The 27,162-nt window shown below is 40.5% G+C and overlaps 1 protein-coding gene across 1 annotated transcript in view; it reads left to right on the forward strand.

Annotated features, from left to right (window-relative positions):
• GAREM1 (GRB2 associated regulator of MAPK1 subtype 1) overlaps positions 1-27,162 on the forward strand; it is a 162,659-nt gene that overhangs the window by 51,602 nt on the left and 83,895 nt on the right. The window contains exon 2 of the mRNA XM_006205071.3: positions 7,997-8,137. Coding sequence (XP_006205133.1) covers positions 7,997-8,137 — 141 coding nt within the window. The remainder of the gene's footprint in view (positions 1-7,996; positions 8,138-27,162) is intronic.

Raw genomic sequence — 27,162 nt, forward strand, 5'->3', positions numbered from 1 at the left:
GTGCTTTGTCTGAATTAATCTCTATTTCCTTCTCCTCTTCTTGGGATTTCACAGTAAACCATAAAATGTAAAAACTCTTTCACTTGCTTTGAACTCAAGGTTACAGTCTTTGGACCCTTGAACAGGGTTATTTATCAAAAGAAAGGATATTAGTGGAGATTTATGGATGTTTAGTTAGGGTGGGATGAGATTAATAGAAGATACGTTAAAAAAAAAACAGCCTTTCTTAAATACTCTGCCTTCCTTGAGGGACTTAAATATTGAAGAAGACCTTAGTGCCTAATTTGTACTTAGACGTACTTAATGTGAATGTTCACCAGTTTCTACCCAGGATTATTCATTCAGAAAGCAATTGGTATATACCTATTCTGTGCCTGGTTATCTGATGGAATGCAAGCCAGAAGGGAAAGAGAGCTGATGAGCTAGCTGAGCAGACGAGGGTTCCTGGTGATTTCATACCTGTGTGCTTCTGAGGAAAGACACGTGCTGTGTGGACTTAGTGGCTTCTTAGCATTTGTTTTATCTTTCTAAACTTTTGATAGTTTTAGTCAGTCAAGGAACTGATTGGTACTTTAGTCAATAAACCCTCCTGATTGGGTTGGCATAGTATTATAGATTGTGCTTCACAGAATTAAGTTGCTTTCTTTGACATTCTTACTCATTTTCAGAGAACAGGGAGCTCCTAATCGTGGGTTATGCTAGAATTTCTACGATGCAGACTCATGGCCAAAATGAGACACAAGGGGAGGAGCTGAGAATCGGTTACTGGGTCATGAGTCTTAGTAATGGTCCAATAGATGCATAACTCATTGGCCGTGGAGTGACTTCCTCTCCATGGCACTCAGCATGGGGTACCACTGAGGTACTTGACCCTGACATTAAAGTCTCCTGTTGATGCTAAGTTCTAGGAAAGTTGCTTCACCATTTTCTTCATGGGTTTTTTTTTTTCTTGCTTTTGCCATTGATACAGAAACACATTATTTTTCTCTCCACATTAGGAATACTTGGCTATTACCAAGGACGAGGAGTGAGTGAGATATTGTGGATGTCTAGCAATCTGCTACTTTCTAAGTTAAAGGTGAATCATAACAACAAAAGCAGCAAAAAACCTGCTACAAGTTATTGTGGTTAAGTCCACAGTCATGCTTGATGTAAAGCTTCCTATTAGCCTGAAATAATAACCTGTTTTTAAAAAGAAAAAGGTTTTATGTACAAGGAGAGGTCTGAGAAAATGGAGCTGCCCTTATTTCTTACTGCAAACTATAAAACAAAAAAAGGTGGGGGGGAATACCTTCAATTTCATCTGGTAGTTAAATATATCCATTTGTGAGAGCTCGGAAATGAAAAATGACCATGTGGGTTTATTGATACCAAATGGGGAGAGGTGGTTTGTGCCACTGTATATTAATTAAGAAGCCCAGACTGCTGGCAACTGTGCAATCTTCAGCTTGTCCCAGGATCCCTCTGGGAATCAATATTCAGCCTGTGGCCAAGGAAGGAGCATAAAGGATGTGGGCAGTTTTCATGGGTAAGGCCAGGACAGGAAGTGGGAAATGTCACTTCTGCTCGCACACATCGGCTTAGCACTTAATGGCATTGCACCACTTAGCCGCAAGGGGCGTTGGAAAGAAGAGGGAACCTGCCTGGTAATCAGCCCCTGCCGTCAAAGGTATTTTTTAAAAATGTCTTAAGTTGTAAGAGAAATGCAGTAGTTTGAGTATTTTTTTAATTCTTATTTTTTATTGCAGTATAGTTGATTATAATAGTAATTTCATGTGTACAGCAAAATGATTCAATTATTCATATACATATATATATTTATTTCAAATTATTTTCCATTACAGCTCATTACAAGAAATTGAATATAGTTCCCTGTGCTATTCAGCAGGTCTTAGTTTGAGTATTTAATTCAGTAGGTTTCATTTCTATATGGAAACGATTGCAAGGTCAAGTAAACACATAATGAAAATTAAGCAACACTATTTATTAATAATGAGGAAGCACACACGTACAATGTTATCACTCGACCAGCCTTCCTTTGAACGTTGGTAAAATAATACAGCAGTGCCCAACTGTTCAGTTAAATCTGTAGTAAGAGCGACACAGATATCATAGAACCTATGAATTTACCCATTGTTGGCTAGACTTAGCTCTGACATAAGGAACAGATTATGTCCATAACAGACCAAAACAAACAAGTTCAGTAAATCTCATTCTCATTTTACATGGATCAACAAATCAAAGTATTCCAACAGAGCCATATTAGTCAGTCAACAGAGATGTGAGGACCCACCACAGATAGGGTTCTACCAGCGTCCTGAGAAGAAACCAAGCTAATCAGGGGTAAGAGCATACTTTTAAAAAAGAAAAATTAATCTGTAATATAAGTAATATATATTTTTATGCAAAGTAGGGTCAAGGAGTCTAGGAGTTAAGGATTAAAAGTGTACACCTTCTGTAGAGAAAACACCCCAAACCGTTGGCTGAGCCCGTTATTCTGATGTGAAATGCAGTACCACAAACAATGAGACACAAATGTGGAAAATCAAAAACACTTTAATTTACCAGCTGCCAAAATTTCCCAATAGAGAATTGTGTAAGATCACACATTTGTTCTACATGACATGAGAATGGGCAAAAACAGACCAACAAGGGGATGTATCTGCTTTGTTCTCTGGACTCAGCCCAACCTTAATACGAAATTCATCAGCAGTTAGTTAAAAGGTTTAATGTCAAAACGTTACCAGTTGTCATCTGAGTGCTCTCATACTTCGTCTTCATGTTTAAAAATTTGAAAAGCACTTAACAGAGATTTGGATTCTACTGTGACAGACCTTCTATATAACTACTTGAACTGATTCAGACACATTCTAAGTAATGCATGTATAAAAGGACTACCGTTATGCACTAACGCATACATTCAACTTTGGTGCATTTAATTACAGCCCAGACAAAGCTAAGATAATTACAAGCAGTGTAAAAAAAAAAACGTAAGATTCAGTGTTGGGATGGGATATTCTAAATAAAGATACATGTTATTATAGAATGCTTAAATAGCAAAACAAAATAGGTGTTTGCCTGAGGGCGGGGACTGGGTGAGTGGGTGAAATGGGTGAAAACGGGTCCAAAGGTATAAATTTCCAGTTATAAAATGAATAAGTCATGGGAATGTAATATCCAGCATGGTGACTACAGTTAGTAATATTGTACTGCACGTGTGAAAGTAGCCAGGAGAGTGAATCTTGAAAGTTCTCATTACAAGAAAAAACATTTGTAACTATGTATGGTCGGGTGATCATTTTGTGATATATCAGATGATAAATCAGATCATTGTGTTGTACTAATATAATGTTATGTCAGTTATGCTTCAATTAAAAAATAAACAGCCATGAGGCAGTGAATCTGGGCTGTTTCATTGCATTGCTGTGGATGCTGGCAAGACTGGATGATTTAGAGAGGATCTCCTCCAACAGCATTTATGGTCTTGAATAGCTGTTCCTTAACTCCATGTTTCTCAACCTTGACGGATGCAAAGACTAGTTTTAGAAGGGAAAAAAATGCTTATAATTCTCATAGTGTTCATTTTTTTTATTATGTCACTCAAATATATATGAACTCTAAAAAGTCAGTCTGAATTCCTTGTGCTCATAGCTCTAAAAGAAATTTATAACTTCAGCATAGAATATAAGCCGAGCTGCAAAATGAGTACTGTTTAAATGAGAAATATTGGGATTTGTAGCAGGAAGACGTTCATGGAGGTAGCATTTGAGCTAGTCTTTCAGGAGCAAGTAGGATGAGTAGTGAGGAAGTAGGGATTGGGAGATCAAGGCTCAGGCAAATGAAAGAGAAGGAGGGGAGAGCCCAGATGTGTGAAAATGCAGCATGTAAGTGGAACAGAGAATGGGGTTCTTTGGGCTCTAATGTATGGTGTGGGAGACATGGGGCATAGAATCTTTGCAGCTAGATCATGGGGGCCTCGAGTATTGGGCCAAGGAAGTAAAACCTCATTATGGATGGGAACCACTGATGCAGATATGAGCAGAAGAATAAGAGGAGCAGTGCTAAAGTTTTTATCTGCGGCAATATTTAAATCAATTGAAAGCGTGAAGAACGAAGATTGAAACCCCCAGCTAAGAGGATAAATCCATGAGAGCAGCTATTTGGTTCGCTACTGTATTATCAGGTCCCAGAACTGGGCTGGTCCTTGATACGTGTTTGTTGAATGAATGTGTAATGCCTGAATGACTGGCAAGGGATGTCCAGGGAGAAATGTGTAACATACAGTGTGGACTCTGAGCTCAGAGTAGAAGTTAGTAACTGGACGCATGGATTTGGGAATTGTCCATCACTGAGTGGATCCTTGAGAGATGTATACAGTTGTAAAGGAGGGAGAAAAAGTGAACAGGCTAAGGGTGAGACCTTAATTAACTCCTGCAATTACCATTAACGTAAAGGATGGAAAACTGAGAGCAGGAGTGACCAGAAAGGTGAATCAAGAGATCACGTTGCCCAGCAGACAAAGGAACAGTGTGTGTGCGTGTCCAGGTGATAAATACTTATTTAAAATTTTAAGGTTGATTTTTTTTTTTGAGCAGACTTACTTTAAAGGACTCATGGGTTCATGCTCTCTTAACATTAAAAATTTTAACGGGTATGTGAGACAATGTTGAAGGGGATCAAGGTCAAACCAGGCAAATAAAATATATCCCAGGACATGTGGGGAAATTTCAGGATGGTATTAACATATTTTGGAATTTAACACTCTGTTCTTTCAGAGTTCTTGTTACTACATCTTTGAGCTAAATATATAATTTTTTTAGTATGTTATACATAGTACTTAAACAACAGGATAATTATGTCACAAAAAATTGTTTACTCCATGAATTCATTTGAATAGTGTCTCCGGTAGTGACCTGCCCTAAGATATTTTAAGTAATTATATTAAGCTTTGCTTCTAGACAATTTTTGTAAAACTAATTTTGCCTCCAGCAGGCACTTGGTTCAGTTGTTTAAAAAAAATAAAAAAGACATAAGCTCAAAAATAGGCATTGGTTTCTTACAACTTTATGGCTTCAAAAAATCATTCTGAATCCTCTTGATACACCGTTTACTACCTCAGCAAGCAGTAGGATTTAACATTAAATTTTCATTTTGATTAACTTGACTGCAATTGTTTCTTGGCTGCCTCTTTAGGGCCCACTGTGGAATAAAATTAAAACAGTTTTTATGATTTAGCAATTTAGTTGCAGAAAACGACATTTTTCTTTTTTCTCTGAATGGCACTGTGTTTTCCCTCTGAGTTTCCTGCATACACCCCATGGCCCGGGTTTCTCCTTTCTCTCATCCATCTTTTGTAGAACCGCCAGATTAATTTTCCTAAAGCAGAGTTTTAGCCATTCTGTTTCCCAAAACTCCTCAGTGGCTCCCCATTGCCTCCCTCTGGTCTAAGCCCAACTCACTCTTCATAGAAGGATCAGCCCAAATGCTATATATTCCTGTTAAAATTTTGTCGATCTTTTCTGCTAAATTCCCCATCTCCACTCTCCGTATCTTATTCCTCTTGCATAACATTCGTTCATCTCGCCCTACCTTGCCTGAAACTACACGTGAACACACCTCACCCAGGAGAACGCAGAGACCAGGTCTCCTTTATATTTTTGCTCACTCCTCCACTGCTTTGCACGCAGAAGGTACTCAGTAAGTGTTTGTGGATCATCAAAGTATACACATTAAATATGTGACGTTCTTTGTATATCAGTTATACCTCAATAAAGCTGTTTTTCTTTAAAAAGGCAAAATAAACACATGCTTTGTTGGATAGATGAATGAGGAATATCTTAAAATGACAAACTTGCAAGTGGCCCTCCTTTCTTGTGTATTTCTGATCCCTTGTGTTTTTCCCCTAGCACTTTTCACGTTGTGATTCACAATTTCATCATTCGTTTTTGTTAATGGTGCTGTCTGTCTCCTTCCTGGTGGGTAGTGCGTGTCCTGGGGCAGGGGTGTGTGTTTTGTTTCCTGATGTACCCCAGGCACTCAGAGCAGCACTTGTCATCCTGGTTGAGTGAATGAGTGAGACTTGAAGCTGAAGATCAGTTTCTCCCTGTTTCTCGGATTATTGTTGGTGGTTTTCAAGGCAAAGGACTGTGATGTTGAAAGGGCAGGGGAGAGAGAGGGACGAGGAAGTCCGTTTTCTGCCACTTTCTAGCCGTGCAGCTTTGAGTAAGTTTCTTCCCTGCTCTGAAGGTCATTTCCTCACCTGTAGAAGGGACTGAAACTATAATGTTTATTTAAGGATTGAGTTTTAGGAAGGAAAAGCTTCCAATAAAATTAATAGCTGACATTTCCTGATTGTTCCTCATAAAACATGGACAGGCTTGTGCTACACCTTCTCCATCGCCATCACTGCATCTCTTCACAGCCACTCTGTGAAGCAGGGACCCCCATCCCAGTGAAGAGAGGATGGTTCCTGGCCAGGACCACACAGCCGTGGGGACAGAGCTTTAACTACACCAGGGCTGCTGGATTTCAGAGCCTGAGCTTCTTTCTGCTGCCTCCTGTATATGTGCCCTTCCCACTCTTCTGCCTCCTGGTGCGGAGCATGTACAGGGCTGTATAATTTCTCCTTTGGAGCCTCTGATCCAGATCTTTCCTGCCCTAATGTGCTTCAGAGATGCAAAGGGCTCATGAGTACCAGTGATCCCCTGGTGGTGTCTTAACCTGGTCCTCCCAAAGAGTGAAGGGCAGAGGTGGTTGAAAAATTCCCCCTAGGAATCAGGCCCTCCCACTCCTGCAAAGGAACCATCCAGGCTTGTCTCTTTTGCCCACCTCAACCCCTCTCGCCAGATTAAGCTTTTAACTCTTTGTATTCCCTGTGACAAAGATAAAGTACTCTTGCATTAAGACTGTTTCAAAGATTGTTGCCTTATTGGTTTGGAAGCAAATTAGATAACTTATGTTTGTAATAACTAGGTTGATAATGACAGTCTTCTCTGCTTTATTTATTGAAAAAGTACTGACACTTTTAAGAATGACTATAAGGTCATTTCAGAACACATAGTGAACTCATTAATAGTTATTTGAATTATTATGATATAATAAATAGCAAAAATAAGGAAGGCTTATTGTTTTCTGTATAAAGGAGTTAGTCTTTTCAGTGATTTTTTTCAAGCATTTAAAATTACTAAACCAGGACTAATGGGATGGATTATTTAAACATTAAAAAAGGCATCTTTTAAGTTTCAGACACTAGATTTCTCTTTGGAAATAGCTTGTCATTGGTTCAAATGCTGAAAAGTTACTTTAGAAAATATTTAAATGAAAAAATAATTTCACTTGTATGCATTAAAGCTTCAGTATTTTTAATTGATTGGCAAATTTGGTGGGAGGCCAGAGAGAACTAGCAAAGCATATAAAATTTAAAAGGAGATACAGGTATTTAATCTCAAGTGCTAAACAGAGAGATGTTTATTATTTATTTTTGGTAGTTATATTGTAGTGATTAAGAGCATAAGCTTTGTAATCTGTCTGACCGAGGCCTGAATCTGCACTTTTCTGCTTTTTAAATCTGTGAGCTTAGAATAACGTTCTGAACCTTGATTTTTCTCACTTGTAAAGAAGGAAATACCTACTCATAATGTTGATTGTATTACATGAAATAATACATGCAAAGCATTTAATTGGTGGCTAATGAATTGTTGGCATTTCATAAATGTTTGCTTTATTATCATTGAACTTTGTAACCATTAAGATAGAAAGAGGTATTTGAAAGTCTCTTTGCAAATAAATGGAAAACGTTCTTATGGAATCCTGGGTACGGTCATCAACTTGGTCTAGAATGCCTTTTTTATTGCTAATTCAGAAGTGAACTTTATCTTATCTTGGATAAACTGTCAACTTCTGCATTAGTGAAGTTTTAACTAATGAAATTTTGTTGCAGAGAATGGAGTAAACAGATGCTAATTCTAAGCTTTTTATCTAAAATTATATTTTCTAGGAGAATGCATCGAAGGGCTGCGGGAACATGACTACCTTCTGATTCATTCGTGCCGTCAGTGGACCACCATCACTGCCCATAGCTTGGAGGAGGGGCACTATGTCATTGGGCCAAAGATTGAGATTCCGGTACATTATGCAGGTAAAACTTCTCTCTAGGGGTAAGAAGAAACCAAAAAAGGGAACTTGAATATGCTCATTTTTTTCCTCTACAGTGAGAATAGGAATTGACTATAAACTAGAGAGTATAATGATTTAGAAAAAGAAGACTCGAACACTTTGTGTGTGATTATTTTATCAGCGAAAGCTCTGATTCGTTTTGTCCTAGGCATTTCTAATTAATGCATCTAGTTCAGTGCGGATTCTTGCTAGATATTTATAAAATGAAAATGTTACACACACAAAGGTCGCCTCTGTCATCTTGGAATGACGGTCAGTATGTGTAGCCAGCCTCTGGGCACCAGTGTCTTAGAATAATCCTGGGCACAACTTGAGCTTTGCATTTGTGAGTGACAGTGATGTCGCGGTTTCACAAGATGCCATTTCACGAGCAAGCCTCCTGGTTGGTTTTAAATGGATTGGATTGGAGGGCCAGATACCTGGACGTGTCCTTCTTTGCGAGGAGGCATTGAGAACCCAGGCAGCTGAGATGATGTCTCTGCTTTAGTTAAATCAAAACAATAACTGCCTGCTTGCCTCACTTGGGGCTCCGTTCAGTTTAACAATGTCATTTAACTAACTTATTAAGCACTTCCTAAGTGCCAGCACTGATCTGAGAGTTCAGGATACATCCAGTGGTTTGAATACATTTTAAATAGTGGCAGCTTATGAAATTTTTTTAATTATAAAGAATTATTAAAAATTCACTTTAATTTTTATATATACACATATATATATATATACATTCTATACTTTGTCTAGTGCGTATAGTTCATTATGTGAAGGATCTTGACTTTTTCTCTGCTCTCGTTAATTTTTCAAAAGTCTGTAGCAGGACACTTCAACCTATGAACCGTAAATTGTGTAGCTCTAGACTGCCGTCGTGTTTCTGAGGGAGACCACTACATTTCCCAGAGAGTTGTCTGTTTGGAAAAGGGACCTCGCTGTATTCCTTGTGTCCAGAACACGTGTCATATGTTCAATAAGTATTTCATTGGATGAATGAATGGTTTCGTCCGCCTTTAATTCCCAGGAGTCTCCTTTACTGGATGTAACCTAGAGATCACTAAGCTTTTCAAAATCCTTATTCCAAAAAAATTACAAAGGAGTTCCCTTGCCTAAAATCCTGTCGTAGAGTTCTCTTTCCTGGCTGTCGGAGTAGTCTTGATGGAAAAAGAGAGGACATATAGCTATGAAAGAAAGTATTATAGAAAGTATTAATGACTGTGAGCCTGAGGGCCAGGCCAGAGAGGCGGAGGATGAGACAGACCCTCCTGCCAGCCCAGCCTCTCCCTCCAGTGGTCCCCACGGCAGGTGAGATCTGTGCTAGATTTACCAGAATTGAATTTCTGGTTCCCATCCTTTGTGGAAAATTGAAAAGGAAGGTCTAAGATTGTGATTCATCAAATATCGATCTCACCGAATCTGCTGTGTTCTTCATTTTGTAGATTGAATTTTAGTCTTTCCCCCAAACCCATCATGACTAGCTCGGTCTAGTCAGTCATCCCAAGGGCGTGTTTTCACTATATCCTGTCCTCAAATCTCTTTAGAGACTCCATATGCCACCTGTCTCTCTGACTTATTGCTCAAAGCCCTCCCAGGGGCTGGTTCTCCAGACTTATCTTTTCTAACCTTCCGCACTAGCTAGATTAGTCACGTCACTGTGTCCCGGACATCCTGGATGCTTCTCCCTTTACACTATTCCCCAGCCGGAGTTGCCTTCCCTGGCTGTGCTTTTATCAGAGCCTGTCATTGCATCGGGAGGGTGCAGTGCAAGCGTCCCCTGCTGTCCCTGTGTCTTCTCCTGATGTACTTGGTGCATGTCCTCAGTCTTCATTCAGTTACTTTGTCCTGTATATACACATATCTTCAACATATCTTCACCTGCCAGCTGGACTATACACTCCTTAACAAGTGAGACCAGTTCTAAAAAAAAAAAAAACCTTTGTGAATCCTCTGGATTTGTACGTAAATGACAACAATTCTTTATGGCTGTAGATGCTCCACCTGGGACCTCAAGCTTGGCTACACGTTGGAATCACTTGGAGAGCTTTAAAAATGACTGACACATAGTTCCCATCTCCAGAGGTTCTGGTTTAATTGGTCTTGAGTGTGTGCTGAGCACCAGGACTTTACTAGCTCCTCTTGTGGTTAAATTGTGTAGCCAAGATTGGGAATTCTTTGTTCTGGAATGGACAGTCACAGTGTCAGATGATAAGATTTTCCCAAACACCTGCAAGTATTTGCAAATGTTTTTATTGTTCTGAACACTTTTTTAACAGGCATTCAGCTTTCACTGGGATAAAAGATATGATGTGTTCAACAGATTACTGTTTATCTGCAAGAAAGATGATAGTACGCTTAATTGGGAAACCAGGCAGTGTGTTGCAAATGATACCTTTTTTTTTTTTAAAGTTAAATTGAGGTGCCAAGACTAAAAGGAAACATGAACACTAAAATCACACCACTTCATGTGAAAAGAAAGAAAATACATTAAAGGGAGAAAAAACTTGAAATATATCTGTCTTAGTTCAAGCTGCTATAACAAAATACCATAGACTGGATCGATTGTAAACAACAGAAATTTATTTCTTTTGAAGTTCAAGATCAAAACGCCAGTAGATCCAGTGTCTGTTGAGAGCCCACATCCTGGTTTTTGCAGATGGTAGTTTTCTTGTTGTGTCTTCACATAGCAGAGAGAGAGAGAGCAAGAGAGAGCAGTCATCCTTCTCAAGTCTGTCCTTATAAGGGCACTAATCTCATTCATGAGGGCTCCACCCTCATGACCTAATTACTTCTCAGAGGCCCCACCTCCAAATACCATCACATTGGGGATTTAGGCTTCCACATCTGATTTTGGGCAGACAGACACATTCAGTCTATAGCAAGGACTCAATGGTTTATGAGACATTTGATAAGTGTCTCAGGTGGGGAGGGTATAGGTCAGTGGTAAAGTGTGTGCTTAGCCCACACGAGGTCCTGGGTTCAATCCCCAGTACCTCCATTAAAAAATAAATAAGCCTAATTCTACCCCCCTTCTCCCTGCTACCTGCTCCCCCCCCCCAAAAAAGAAAAGATAGTTTCAGAAAACAGCCTGGGGCATGCTTTATTTCAAAGAATTTATTACCAAGTCCAGCCTTTGGAAGAAAGAGAACATAAAGTAAATTATGGAGACTAAAAATATCATTTACGTCTCTGGTTTCTTAGTGTTCTCATTTTAATTAGTAGAAGAAACCCTTATCCATGCATAAGTTACTAATTTCATGTTAGAGTTTTATTTAGGTTGAGAGTCATCACTCATTCTTTGAAGAAAATTAATAATTAAATAAATCTCACATAGTAATAAAATCTGCCAGCTTTGTCCTCAGCCTCGTTGGATTCCTGGTTCCACCATTTACTGTCTGTATTTGGGCAAGTTACTAAACCTCTCTGACTCCTAGTTTTCCTCGTCTATAAAGTGGGGATAACTATAGTGCCTTTCTCTGCGGGTAGCTGTGAAGATTAAAAGAGGTGATGCCAGCGAAGCTCCTTTCTGAGTGCTCACCACTTACTAAGTGCTCCGTGAGTGTTAGTGGTGGTGACTATGGTCATGACAGCAGCAAAACGTTTCTAAAGATTTAACTCTTTATTTTGAAGTACAGATTAAAAATTGAAGAACTCTTCTGCTCATTGAAAGCAGGCTGAACACTGATACCCCTCCAAAATTGTTGTGGCTGCTGGGTGTTTTTGTTTTGTTTTGTTTTTGTCTGTTTTTAACTTTTTATTCTTAGACTACAATAGTCTAATATATTCCCTAACACTATTTACCCAATTTTACCATCATTTTGCTGTTTGTTTTATTATTCTTTCCCTCTCTCTCTCTCTACACACACTCCCATGTTATTTGTTTATTCTGAATCGTTTGAGAGCATGCGTCCCCCTTACACTTCATTATGTATTTCCTAAGAATGAGGATATCCTCTTATGTAGCCACAGAACTGTTAGCAAATTCAGGACATTTAATACTTTAATCTACAGCCCTTGTTCCAGTTTTATCACTTGTCCCAGTAATGTCCTTCACTGCATTTTTTCCCTCCAGGCCAACATCTGGTCGAGGACCACTTACTGCATTTCCCTATCATGTCTCTATAAGTCTCCTTGAATCTGGGACAGTTCCTCAGCCTCTAGTGTTTTATGACACTTTTGAAGAGTATAGGCAAGTTGTTTTACAGAATAGCCCCCAGTGTGGGTTTCCCAGGCTCTTCAGGATTGGATTCAGATTATGCGCTCTGGGCTGGCTGTGTCCTTCTCAGGGAGTCACATCTGCGGGCACAGATGTCCCTTTGCCCCTTGTCGGTGACGTTGGTTTGGGTCACTTGGTCAAGGTGTTTTCTGGTTTCTCTGCTGTGTAATTACCATGTGCTGTGTGGTTACTGGGAAATATGAAAGGCGATTCTTTGAGATTCTGTAGGTGTCCTGTCCCTTCTCTAATGCCCCCTCCTTATTATGTAGCTACTGATGATTCCTGTCTGATTCAGTATTTACTTTGAAGGTAGCAAAATGGTGCATTTCTAACTTCACTCCACCATTCCTTTTTTCTTTTTCTTTTTTTTTTAATTGAAGTACAGTCAGTTTACAATGTGTCAATTTCTGGTGTACAGCACAATGTTTCAGTCATGCATATACATACATATATTTTGTTTTCATATTCTTTCATTAAAGGTTATGACAAGATATTGAACATAGTTGATTAAAAACAAACAAGTTTTTTCTATGTGGCATCATTCCTTCTTACATTTGTCATCATTCTGCTGGAAGGAAGAGCTTTTCCTTCTCTCCCATTTTTTATTTACTTACCTACCTATTACTATCAGCATGAAATTATGGATTCTTACTTCTTTCATGGAATTATAATATATTCCTGTCCTTTTTTATTTTGATTCTCAAATTGTCCCATATTTTGCCCTTTGGGTACAAGCTGGCCCACGTATCTTTATGACATGCCCCCTTCATTTTTTCAAGCATGTGCTTATTTTCTGGCATAAGCAGCAACCATTCTTCTCAGTCGGTGTACTGTTCCAGTCAGGGCCACTGCACTGTCCTGTTCCAGGCAGCGCTCCTTACTTTGTGGTCTCTGTAAATGAAGCCCCTTGGAGTTGTGCAGTGCACAGCCTGGGCAGCCGTATACAGCTCTATTCACATAGATTCTGGAAAGCAGTATAACTCAGCATTTTTAGAAACATCAGAATCCAGAGTGCCTTTTTCGTATTCTTTATCAGAGATTTTCATGAAATTCCTCATGTGAAAAAAAATAATTTCATAAACTTTCCGGAAAAGAGAAATAAGACTTAAGTTCTTATCAGAATTACACTCTGATGGGATGATTGTAAGAATCTCCTTATTCTGAATTCTGAAATTATGATATGTGCTTTGAGAAAAAAAAATAATGACTTATTCTGACAGAATACGTTTTTTTTTATTTGAGATAAAAGAAGTCTTCTTGGTTTAACAAACAGTTGATTGCACGAATATGTTCAGTCAGCATCATATTATTTTGCTAACAGCAGAGAAACTGCTCAAGAAAAATTGGCATAGTGTTTAGAAAAGTGATTGCTGCTTTCACACCAGTTTTATTCAAAAGGCCTCACAGATAAATTTTATCTAAACTCTAACTTCCTGTTGCTACCAAAAGGGCAAAGATTTCCTAAGGAGCGTACAAGATAGAACTCAGAATTTTTCTGCATTCTGCAAACTCAGGCCATCTAAATTACTACCTGGGACTTTATCAGACACTGCTAACTCACTCTGCACGCCTCCTGCCCCCTTAATTTATCCCGACTTATTAAACCAAAAAAAATCCATTGTTAAAAAATTAGAAAAAGGAACCCAGTGCAACTTAATTATAGCCACTAGTTTGTAAAGATGAATGATTTTCATTTTACAGTTAACAGGTCTGTTCATCAAATTCCTTTTGTCTCTGCAGCTCGGAGCAGTCGGTCAAGCTCACGCCATTGGTTACACTACTGTGCGGGTCTCAGGGTTTGTGCTGAACCCTTCTAGGGCCTTAAACCTAATTTGGTATTGACAGTTTAACATTCTACCCTTTAAAACGGATACCAACTTCAGACTCCACAAAAAGCTAGATATGCCATTGCCTCTGGAGTTTTATTTGCCCTTCTAAGCTCCAAGTTTCCAACCTATAAAATGGAGATTTGCGATAGAAAATGCCGTGAAGATTCTCTGAGATCTAACTTAGGTCACTGACTCAACACTGTCCCTGTCACAAGATGAGTCCTGTCATAAGCTTAGCTCCTCCTTGTCACCTCTCCCATGAACACCAACCAGAAAATTCTTCACAGAGACACAGCTTTAAGAAACCAGTGGATCAGAGTGTGAGGTGTCTGCATACCCCAGTCCACCGTTTGGGGAAGTATGGAATTCTAACCGGGCTTGTGAACATGTAAGTCATTCGATGGCACCTGTGGTTTCCTCACTGATGAACGGATTGCTACTTGAACATAAGCATCTGAGATAAACTCCAGCCACAGTTTGGCTTCTATTTTTAAATTCTTATCCTCCTGCAAATCCAGTGAATCTTTGACAAGCTAAATGATCTCAGCACTTCCCTCCTAGCTGCAAAATGTACAGAAATAAGGAACCATGGAACCCAGGGTTGGTTAGAATTGCTTAGGAAATCAGCAAGTCCCTTACTCAGCAAGCACCTGGGCTTATACCAGCAGTGCCTGCTTTTTAAAATGTGGGATGTACAGTGTCTGTCTCTCGGGCAAAATTACAGTAACGTGGTATCTAACAGAACCTTGAGTTGTAATTACTGAACAAAAGGAGATGTCGAAACAAGCTACTTTGATTCTCCTGGGTTGCGAGTTTAATTAGCATGAATCATCCGTTTACAAAAGTAACGACTTGTATAGAACATTTTGTGTACTTTCTCTATTACATGGGATAAAGCTTAGATGATAAAATGGAAAGTAACCAAACTTTCTTTGAGAATGTCTAATAACCATTTTTCATAATTGAATCTTGAGGTCACAGCGGTAACTCAAATTTATTTAGTGCTTACTATTCTCCGGGCACTTTGCTAACTCAGCATGTACTTTTATTTCTTCATGTAACTTTCACAACAAACCCATGAGGCAGGTTCTATTATTGTCTGCATTTTTGCATGACTGCAAACCGAGGTTTAGGGATGTTCAGGATCCTGTAATAGGATGCAGCTAGTAAGTGTGATTTGAACTCAGGATGTACAGCTCCAGAACCTGCTTCCCTTACTGCTGTTCTCTGGAAAGTGCTGGATGGCACTTCTTACAAGGAAGACATTCTGTCACCAAGAGGAGGGATACGTTAGAATTAGCTGGTGCGCTGAGTGAAGCTTTTGCTGTTCTCTGCTTTCACACACAGCTCCCCACTTGTATTCAGACTCCAGGGAAAAGCTAAGGAAACATCTATTTACCTTGATCTTTTCCCAGCTCATAAGTCATCTGTGTCCGGGTGACATGCTCACCTCTGAGTTAATTACCAGGAAGAAGCAAGCCTCCAGGGGAGCCCCTTGGGTGTGGAGAGGACCCTGCATGGCATCCGGGAGGGCTGCTTATCCCAGTCTGGAGGTCTGGGGAAAGGGTCTTTGAAGTGTGACTGAGGAAACTGGTGATCTTCAAAAAGGCCATCTGAATGAATAAATGGGAGGGAAATTAGACTGCATAAGGGGGCTAAAAATGAGTAGAAGAGGGGGAGGGTATAGCTCAGTGGTAGAGCACATGCTTAGCATGCACAAGGTCCTGGGTTCAATCCCCAGTACCTCCATCAAAAACAAATAAATGAACCTAATTACCCCCCCAAAAAAATAAAGCTTAAAATTTTTTTAAGTTAAAAAAATGAGTGGAAGGTGAGACAGCAAGCAGGGATCAACTATTTTTGTGACAATGTATTAAAGAGAAACTAACAGAGAGGACACAGGAGTGAAAAGCTTCTAACATTCATTTTTTTAAGAACAAAGGAGTCGGAGGACTCTCAGCTAGGGGGAGTGACTCAGAAGAGAAGAGAGGGGAAAGCTAATTAAGTAATACAATAGCCTGGTGTCTGGGAAGTTGTCCCTGCCACCGTTTTCCTAGACAGGCATCAGTTACCCGCTCCCTCTCCACTTCTTTACTTCGTGCTGTGACTGGTGTAGATACCGTACTGCAGAGTTTGTGGTCAGAGGTCAGGTGGATGTATCTTTCACACTTGGGTGTTCACCCAGATGTTTTAACTCAAAACAAGGGTGAAGAACTTACGTAAGCATCTACCTTTTTTTTTTTTTTAATTCTAAGTTTTTACTGAGTCGCTTTACAATGTTAGTTTCAGGTGTACAGCAAAGCGATTCAGTTATACATACACATATATTTTTTTAAGATTCTTTTCCATTACCACTCATTACAAGAAATTGAATATATTTCCCTGTGCTCTACAGGAGGTCCTTGTTGTTTATCTATTTTATATACAGTCATGTGTGTCTGTAAGCATCTACCTTTGATGGAAGAATAACTTGAGAATTGTCACCAGCCTTTGGGACAGTTTGCTAGTTTCACTTCTAAATGCTTAAGAATAGTAACCCAAGGAAATTTGCATATGAGTGATATTTATGACGAGATGATTAGGGAATTATCTTAATTTTGTTAGCTGTTGTTGGGTGTGATACTAGTATTATAGTTATGAGGGAAAATATCCTTTTTTTAGAGACATACTGAATTTTGGGGGGAATATGAGTATTATTCATAAAATATTCCAAAAACAAGCAAACACAGACGATTATAGGGCAGACTGTTGAAGTTGTTCAGTTCAGATGAAGGGTAGATGGTGTTCATTTTCTGTATGTTTTGAAAATTTGTCAATAAAAAGGGAAAAAAGTTGACTTTCTGAAGCAAGTAGCAGCAAAGGTAATCGTCATGTCTAACTCATTAGCGACTCTTACCCGAACCACTTCTGCCTCAATCCTTGAATCCTATTTATAGTCTTAAGTAATTTCTGTAGGGATGAAAGTTCACCTTTCATGGGGTTGTTCTGTTCCAGTGTCAAGTGTGGAAACAACCCCGTGAAAGGTGAACTCAGAAAGAAACGGTTCCGTTTTCGCATAGGGGAACCATCCCAGGTTAATGACTTCCTTTGGAGATGCGGTTGCTCCCAGCAGAGGCTGGTCCCCAGGGGCTGACCCAGTTGGTAGTAGTGATGTATGTTTACAGGGGGAAGGAGGTGTGTGTGTGTGTGTGTGTGTGTGTGTGTGTGTGTGTGTGTGTGAGTGATTTGGGAAGAAAGGAAATTCTTTTTTATTAGTTTCTCCTTAAAATCAGAGCTTTATGGGCGATACAGAAGGGAGGACATGAGCAAATCCAGCAGAAGGTTACTTGGCGTCACACTGTGTGGCTTTTCTTGGTCTATAGACGCTGGTAAAATAACCTTAATAAAAATGTAAGAACCTCTCAACTGCTGTTTTCACATTTCTGCCTATTTACTCTCAGAATCCTTGCAAGTCATATACCTAATCTACACTAGGATCCAAAAAAAATAAAACAAAAACAGGGGTGGCACTTGGGGTCCCAACCTCCAAGGCTGCTATTTTCTGGGGGTTTTTTTTCCTACTTGTATGTCAGTACTGAATGGAAAGTTGGTACGTGGAAGGGATAACTCCAGTTCAAGTCTGATTTAACCTATGAGATAATGTGATTGACATCAGGTGGAAAGTCTGAACAAGCTGCCTGTAACCACACTGTTAACAGGGTGTTTATATTATGGGTGGGAATGGGTTGGTCTCACTTCATAATTTGATTTCCATGTTGGATGGGTACCTCCGAGAGGTAGTGTGACCTTTTGAAAGGTTCTCTTTCAGCTTTTAGGAATTGCTTTGAGCTTTTTTTTTCTTTGCAGAAAACAAACTTAGTATGTTCCCAAATTGATCGCAGCGCTGGCAAATCTTCCTGAAGTCGCTCCACTCCAATTCTTAGAATTGGAGTCACCTACCTCTGTGACACGCTCCAGCGCAGTCGTGTGCTGGCCTCTTCTGTCAAACCACACACCCAGCTGGGTAGCTGTCAGGTGTACTTGAATACACAGGAAAACAACAAACCACGTGTACCATGTGAACTTTTCTGACATTTAGGGCAAGAAGACAGATGATTCAAACACTTGCATGTGCGCTTTTCATAAGGTACACATTACCAAGGCCTCTGACCTGTTAGAACTGGTTCAGAAAATATCATGGGGTTTGTCCCTAAGAGTCAGTCAGGCCAATGAGTGAGCGTGAGACAAAGCAGAGTCATAGAGCACTTTTATCTTCTAGACATTAAAAATCATTGTAGGTAAATGAAGAGCAGTAGGCATGCTGGTGTCTGAAATATCCCATCTCTCCCCTCGTGCCTTTTGCATCCCACGAGCTTAACACGCAGGGGCAACTGTTTTTCTGTACAGCCCTTCACACCACTTCGTCATCTCGGCTTTCTCCCTTATGGGAATGAAGCCCGTCGCCCTGGTGGGGATTTCAATCTGTCCACCGCATGCCCTTTCCTCTCTGCCCCTCAAAGTCATTGTGTGCCCAGCCTCATTGGTGCCATCTCCTCAGCGCCTGCCAAAGCTGCTCCCCCTTCCAACCTGCTCTCACTGTGTCTCACCTGCTCTAAGGACCCAGGTCCCTGTTTGCCACCCCCCATCAGTCTTCAGTGCTGTTGTCAGGTTCTTTTTCCCCAGCCAGGGCTGCCATTTCACCACTGGCCAGGGCGTTTCAGGGGCATTCCCCAGGTGAGTGCAGACTCTCTCGACCACAGGGCCCTTCTGAGCATCCATTCAATGAAGAAAACTGCTTGCTACCACATGACCCAGCAATTCCACTCCTGGGTATATATTTTAAAAATCCAAAAATACTAATTCAAAAAGACACATGCACCCCAGTGTTCATAGCAGCGCTCTTTACAATAGCCAAGACATGGAAGCAACCTAAGTGTCCATCGACAGATGACTGGATAAAGAAGACATGGTATGTATATACAGTGGAATACTACTCAGCCATGAAAATGAAAGTTTGCCATTTGCAGCAACATAGATGGACTTGGAGGGCATTATGCTGAGTGAAATAAGTCAGACAGAAAAAGACAAATACTATATGATATCACTTATATGTGGAATCTAAAAAAGACATCAAGCTAGAAATATAACAGAAAAGAAGCAGACTCACAGATACAGAGAACAAACTAGTGGTTACCAGTGGGGAGAGGGAAGGGGAGGGGAGCAGTATACGGGTAGGGGGTTAAGAGGTACAAACTGATAGGAATAAAATAAGCTACAAGGATATATTGTACAATATGGGAATGTAGCCAATATTTTATAATAACTATAAATGGAGTATAATCTTGAAAACTTATGAGTCACTATATTACACACCTGTAAGTTACATAATACTGTACAGCAACTATACTTCAAATCAAAAAAAAAAGAAGAAGCCAAGACTCTGGGATCTTAGCCAAGGTCCTACAGTCCATAGGTAGGAAAGTCGACCTTCAAACCCAAAGCCATCCAGCCAGGAGGCCTGCCCACTCGGCCTGCAGCCTGCGGCTGGGGCCAGACCGCAGTGTGCTGAAGGGCCTTCTGGGTTTGGCTTGCACGCTGTGGGCAGTGAGCTGTCTCCCATGACACTGTGTTTGTGTTTTAGAGATAACCCTTTGGCTGCAGGTGGGGACGGCCCTTGGTGACTAACAAGTTGCCTGAGTCAGGTGGAAGTAGCAAATAATACATTGCATTGTTCCTGGGGCTGCTCCCCAGCAGGTCCGGGGCAGGCTGGGTGAATCATGAAGAGAAGGACATTATCTCAGGGATGAGAAAGCATTTTGATTGGGGCTATAATTGTTCTTCTTGTCTTCGCATCTTTCCTTTACTCTTCATGCTCGTCAGCCAAATACACACGTAGTGTTCTGTCCCCCTGGCTCTCCTCCGTCTGCTCATTTAGCAGGAAGAGCTCACAGATTCAAGAGCTTCTTATTCCTCCTCCCAACCCGTGGGAGCACCGTGCACGTAGGCCTTCTCTGTGTTGTGCAGGTGTAAACGGGCTGGGGAAGGAGCAGCCCTTTGAGCAGTAACCCCCTGTCTGGATTAACAGGTCAGACAACTAGGGAAACTTAAAGAATAAAGACATTTAAACTGAACTAGAGAATTCCTGGCCTGTGTAACTTCACTGCATCTGAGCCCCGCTCTCCCCCTAAGCACAAACACACCTACGCACCATGTTACATGGCGAGTTGAGTCTTTTTTGTGAGGTTGTAGAAGGAAAACAGCTGGCGCGTTTTACCTGTTGCAGGAACCATTCAGAAATCGTATTCTCTTTGATGATGTGGATCTAGTGTGTTTCTATGTGACAACCGTCCAGCAGGCTGCTGTGTAGAAAGACGGTGCCCACTAGTGCTGCTGGTGTCCAGTCACCCCCGGGCCGCCATTTTCGTGTTTGACCAGCCCAGCACTGCCATCATAGTGGCTCTGCGGTAACTCTAGACCTTGAATGTCATGGGCTCCAAGACACTGAGGTGGGAGGAGCCATGCTGGGTCAGCTCTGTGATTCCCAGTAGACTCGAGTTCATTGCCTCCTTCCTGATGGCAAAAGCCAACAATGATGTGGAGTCAGGAACGAGATGAGGGTTCCTGCTTTCACCTCTACTCTTCTGTGGCTGTCTTAGTCCATACCGGTCACTATAACAAAGTACCACATATACTGGTTGGCTTGTAAATAGCAGAAATTTATTTCTCACAGTGGTGGAGATGGAGAAGTCCAAGTTCATCATGCCAGCGTGGCCAGGTTCTGGGGAAAGCCCTCTTCTGGGTTGCAGGTGGCCGATTTCCTGCTGTGACCACTCATGGTGGAAGCAGCTAGAGAGCTCTTTGGGGGGTGGTCTCTCTTATAAGAGCACTAATCTCATTCTTGAGGGTCCGTCCTCATGACCTAAGCACCTCCCCAAGATCCCACCTCTTAATGCCATCACATAGGACTTTAGGATTTCAACATACGAATCTGGGGTTGGGGGGGACACATTCAGTCCATAGCGGTGGCCTGACAAATTGAATTTTTCTCCCCAACTAGAGTACGTATTGCACCAAAATGACAGTAAAGAGAGGAAGTTCGTTGATCTGGCTCAACCTCTTAGGGGCTGTGTGATCATTCACATAACCTTCCTGTGCCTCAGTTTCATCACTTATAAAATGGGGAAATAATAGCTACCTCATATCCTTGTAGGCGAAGTGCCTGCGGCGTGCGCTGGGTACCGTGGAAGTGTCCTGTGCTGCTGCTGCCGCTCCTGTGTGGGTGATGTAGTCAGACAAGGCAGGAAACAAGGTTGCAAGCACTGGGAAAGGAAGAGGAAAATACTGCATGATTCTCTCGCTAGAAAATCCAAGTAAACCAACTGTACCAAAGATGATAATTAATACCAGAATTTCATGGTCAGAGAGGAGATTGGGTTATAAAAATCAGTCGTGTTCCCCAGTATAATGGAAATAACCAAGTGGAAAATGTAGTTTTTACAAAGTAGAACAGAGCAGCTTCCAGAACGCATTCTTGTTTCCCCTGCAAAGACCTTCGCTTGATCTAAACGAAGATAGTTAAGCCCTGAGATGTCGACACATCTATTATTCCATCGGAAGACAAGTGATTCTTTGTTGGTGTGTGAAAACATGTTAAATGTTATGTACAGATTTGTTTTAATATTTAAAATGATCCTCCTGCCTTCCCATGGAGGATCTTATTTACATATTTCCTCCAAAAATCTACTTTGAGATATCCTGATTAGTTTGTACCATACTTTTAATTTTAGTCACTTGTCTAAACATGATGAGATTGTCTTAAAATCATTGTCCAGATTTCTTTTTCAAATTCAACTAAGTATATGCAAACCCCTTGTTAGAGATTAAGGTTCCTCCAGCTTTGTTCTTTTTCTTCTGTATTGCTTTGGCAATTCTGGGTCTTTGGTGATTCCGTGCACCCCTGTGTTTATAGCAGCAGTATATACACTAGCCAAGACATGAAAGCAACCTAAATGTCCATTGACAGATAACTGGATAAAGAAGTTGTGGTATATTTATATAAAGGAATACTACTCAGTGATTAAAAAGGATAAAATAATGCCATTTGCAGCAACATGAATGGACATGGAGATTATCATTCTAAGTGAAGTAAGCCAGAAAACTACTATATGATATCACTCTTATGTAGAATCTTAAAAAGAAAAGAAAAGAAAGAAAAAAGAGGACACTGATGAACTCATTTACAAAACAGAAACAGACTTGTAGACATAGTAAACAATTTTATAGTTAGAGGGGAAAGGGGGTGGGAAGGGATACATTTGGGAGTTTGAGATTGTGGCAGTTCTTGCTCTGGGATGGCCATGTGAAGTCTCAACAAAATCTATTTGATCACTTTACCCAGGGTAGATATAAAGTAGGTTGAAGAGCCAGGCATGTACCATTGTTTTTATAAATCTCCTCACTATTGGAATCGATTCCAAATTGCTGGATCTAACTTCCAACCATTGCCTTTAATCACATGCTTGCAGTTTGACTGCCTGTAGAGTGGCTGCATACCTAGCAGGACGTCACTCTAGCTACACGAGACCTAATTCGGGGAAGAAACACTCCAGTTGGCAGCTTTTGAATATGGTTTGGGTTTCGAAGGTGATTCTTTGACTCAGTTTCATGGGTCTGAATGCGTCATATGCAAAGTCCTGCAAAAGTCAGACGATCCTGTGAAAAACCCGCATAGCTTGGGATTCGCAGTCCCACCAGTGTTAAGAATGTGACTTCCAGGTGTGCAGACTCAGGAAGCTGTGTGGGGTGGAATGAACTTCAGACTTGGAGTCAGAACTCACAGATCCTAGTGCTTGCCTCTGCAATTTGCATTACCAGCTCCGTAACCTCGAAAAACTGTTTTTACGCTTTCTCAGTTGCCAGATTTTTAAAATAGCAACCTTTGTGAATATTAAATATATTGAACACAGATACTTTGTACACTTAAAGAACTATCCCTTTGCACAGCATTACTTTTAGTAGATCAGGGTTTTCCTGGTCCTTCATCTACTTAGCACCTTCTTTAGGAACAAGCGAGTGTCTTTTGTGCTTAGAATAAACGATACCTGATCTTCAAGCCATTCTAAATGCCCTCACCTTAACCTTGCTGTTGGAAGGGCTTTTTCTTCTTGTAAGTTTCATAGCCCTTCATTGAAACCATGTCTGGCATTTCAGTACCCATGGCCTTTGTATGTATCTGCTACTTTATTGTGAGCTCTTCAAAATAAAATTGCAATTATTCAATTATTTAACACAGTATTTATCTTTGCCAGGTACATAGTATATGCTTGAATGGGTGAACAGTTGAATACATGATCAAATATTAAACTACTACCTGTCTTACTTACCATTTAAGAGTTGTTCTCAAAGGCACATATTATACAGAATAGTTTTTTTTTAATTGAAGTATAATCGATTTACAATTTACAGCATTACAATGTTCTGGTGTCCAGCACAGTGATTCAATTTTTTATATATACATATATATATATGTATATATATATATATATTCCTTCTCTTATTCTTGTCCATTATAGGCTACTGTAAGGTACTGAATATAATTCCCTGTGCTATACAGTAGGACCTTGCTGTTAATCTGTTTTATGTATAGTAGTTAGTATCTGCAAATCCTGAATTCCCAATTTATCCCTCCCTACCCCTTCCCCCTCCATAACCATAAGTTTGTTTTCTATGTCTGTGAGTCTATTTCTGTTTTGTAAATAAGTTCATTTGTGTCACTTTTTTAGATTCCACATACAAGTGATCTCATATGGTATTTTTCTTTCTCTTTCTGGCTTATTTCACTTAGTATGATACTCTCTAGTGTGGCAAATGGCATTGTTTTGTTCTTTTTTATGGCTGAGTAGTATTCCACTGTATAAACATACAACTTCTTTACCCAGTCATCTGTAGATGAACATTTAGGTTGCTTCCATGTCTTGGCTGTTGTAAATAGTGCTGCTGTGAACATTGGGGTGCATGTATCTTTTTGAATTAGAGTTTCCTCCAGATATATGTCCAGGAGTGGGATTGTTGGATCATACAGTAAGTCTATTTTTAGTTTTTTAAGGAATCTCCATACTGTTTCCCATAATGGCTGCACAGAATAGTTTTCACTTTCAGAATCATTTAGGCATTTTCCTTTTGCCTTTCATCCTCTATTTTCCTCTCCTCTCTTATCACCTTGATATTTGATTTTTATATATAAAAGTATGTCTAAATGTATATTTTTTTTCCTCCAGAGGTACTGCTTAGAGTTAATACAGAGTTTACTAGCTTTTGTTGGAGCTGTATTGTTTTGCTTGAATCTAAGGAAGGGTCTTGCATAAGTTGAGTAACTGATTATCAGTATCCATTTGGTTTAAGCTAGAGGTGAAGCAGTATTATATGGGCACATGCCATCAAGGAGAATATTACTTGCAAGGGAGGTAGAGAGTTAAGTCATGGAACCAAGAACACATAAAACTTGTATCTAAAAAAATCAACCTGCAAATTAAAGGAAACACTCTGATCGTCCCGAGCAAGAAATGGAGTGGTAGGTCATGAATGAACACAATGTGTGACACTGGCCAACTGCCCAGGAGAGGCATTGTTGGCCATGTGACCTCACTCTGCCTTCAGCTGACTGTCTCCTTTCTAACATCTCCTTGAACGTTCCTCATGACTTTAAAGACTATGCTCAAGGCATTTGATAAGAAATAAAGAAATACATAGCGTGAACACTAGGTTCACCTTCCTTAGTGGAAGCTGAAGCATTTCGCATCTGAGAACTCGACCTGGTCTCATCACCCTTTATGAAAGCTGCTGAAATCACACGCTAGGTTTTAAGCTTCAAAGCGCCAGGTCAGTGTGTTGGCAAAATGAAATCTGTTAAGTAAGTACATTCATTGTCAGTAAAAACACTAGGTGTCTGTAGTTTATATAAATGATACCAATGTGTTCATTTTGCCAGGAATTTCTGTCTGTAGCTTTATAAGGGCTTGAAGACAAATGTATGAAAATAATTGAACTTCCCATGAACGGACACTGCTGAATCCAATCTACGTTAAAGCGTATGAGGGAAAATTACCAGGTTCATGTATCTCTGAGGTTGAAAACAATCAGGATGGCGTATAGTGTGAACCTAGTGACCTTCTCATGGAAGGACGTGTGAGCAGCTGGAGTACACTGGGGGACAGCTGTTCCATTTTGGCACCCCCTTCCAGGTGCCTTATTTTCAGGTAGGTGGCTTCACTGGTAAGGATATGCCCTGAAGACCTGAAAAAATGCATTGTTGTCACTGTTTCTTATCAGAGTCTTCTTGGGAAAATGTGAAGGAAGAGAAAATAGAATAGTGTGTTCTGTGGTTCCCTGGAGAACTCAGTCAAGGGAAACAGGAAGCGATGTGTCCAGCATGAAGCACCCATTGCTGTCCCCTCTGGTCCCCTGAAAGAATGTGTTGCTCTGGACTTAATTCCGCACAATCTTGTTGACTGCATCCCCCCAGGATTCCGTTGACTTTATGCCTGTTCCATGGTTGGTGGTGGAAAGAAAGCCCCTCTACCCCAAATGCAACCCAGTTTTCACCAAAGTGGATAATGTTTCCTTTTATTAAAACATGTCCAAAAGGAGTTTGGTTTTGACATTATAAACGAGAAGCAGGATATCTCCCAAGTCAGTAAAGCTGCTGTGTGTCCTCTCCAGCTAAGCTATTTGACTAGTCTTTCCTTCTCTAGTTAAAGATAAAAATTCTGATATGTAGCTACTGTATTTAGAGATACAGTATTAGTGCTTTTCACTCTTTCTACTGGATGCAGACTAGAGAGAATGATTCACACAGAAAAGCTTTATGAAGCATGTGTCTTCTGATAACTTCTGTGGAAGGGAATTGGCATCAGAACAGGGAGAGGAAGGGGTGAGGGTGAGAAGAGACAGAGCTGCTTGAGAGCTGCCGTGTCTGGATCTCTCTACTGAAAAAAAAAAAAAAAACCCATACAGCACCCAGTTTTCTGCAGTAACAACCCACATCCCGCTGTCTCCTTTGGAAGTCTTTGGGGGCTCCCTCTTCTGTGTTAACGCTTCTGACCTCTCGTCCCATTTCCAAGTAGAGTGAACCCAAGGCGAATCCAGTGGCCATTCAGGTGACGGGGCCAGTTGAACCAGTATTCCCAGCTCTGTTGACATTGCAGCACACTGGAGAGCTTTGTGTGCTGTTCCTCCCCACGGTGGTGAGACAGAAGGCAGGTGTGGAGGCTTCACAGGGTGGAACTTGCCCCTCTCTGATGACTCACTGGGCGCTGCTCTTTGGGTGTATGTCAGTTCCCCCCTTGCTAGGAGGCTGCTTGACCTCAGAGGTATTGCTTCCAGGGCTCCACTCATACGACGGTATGTCTAAACCCCTGGAAGCCTTCCAAGTGGGTAATTGCTCTCTGCCTTCTAAAATCAATGGATTGGGTGTGTCTGTTTCCTAGGCTGACTGATCCACATTGAGTTTCTCAGAAGCGAGAACCAGATTTGTTTCGTCAGAGGGTGGTGTGTGTCACATAGAGATCTTGGCTGTTGATTTAGAAGAAAGACTGTACTTCTTTTATGTGTACGCTTGTAATTCTGATCATTTGAAGAGTGTGTTAGGGGTTAAGATACAACCAGCTTCATTAGTACAGAATAATTTCATGGACAACAAATGCTCTTCCTTGTGTCTGTGCATCATTAGGGACGTGTATTTACGTACAGGTAACCCTGTGTTAATGTGCTGCACAGAGAGTGTGTCTTTTACAAATTAAAGGCTTTGGGGCAACCTTGTGTTGAGCAAGTCTACTGGCATCATTTTGCCAACAGCATCATTTTTAAATTAAGGTCTGTGCATTGTTTTTTAAGACATAATGCAAACGTACATTTAATAGACTACGGTATAGTATAAACATAACTGTTATGTGTAATGGGGAACCAAAAACAGCGTGTGAC

Source organism: Vicugna pacos, chromosome 24 (genome assembly GCF_048564905.1).
Source record: "Vicugna pacos chromosome 24, VicPac4, whole genome shotgun sequence".
Taxonomy (NCBI): Eukaryota; Metazoa; Chordata; class Mammalia; order Artiodactyla; family Camelidae; genus Vicugna; species Vicugna pacos.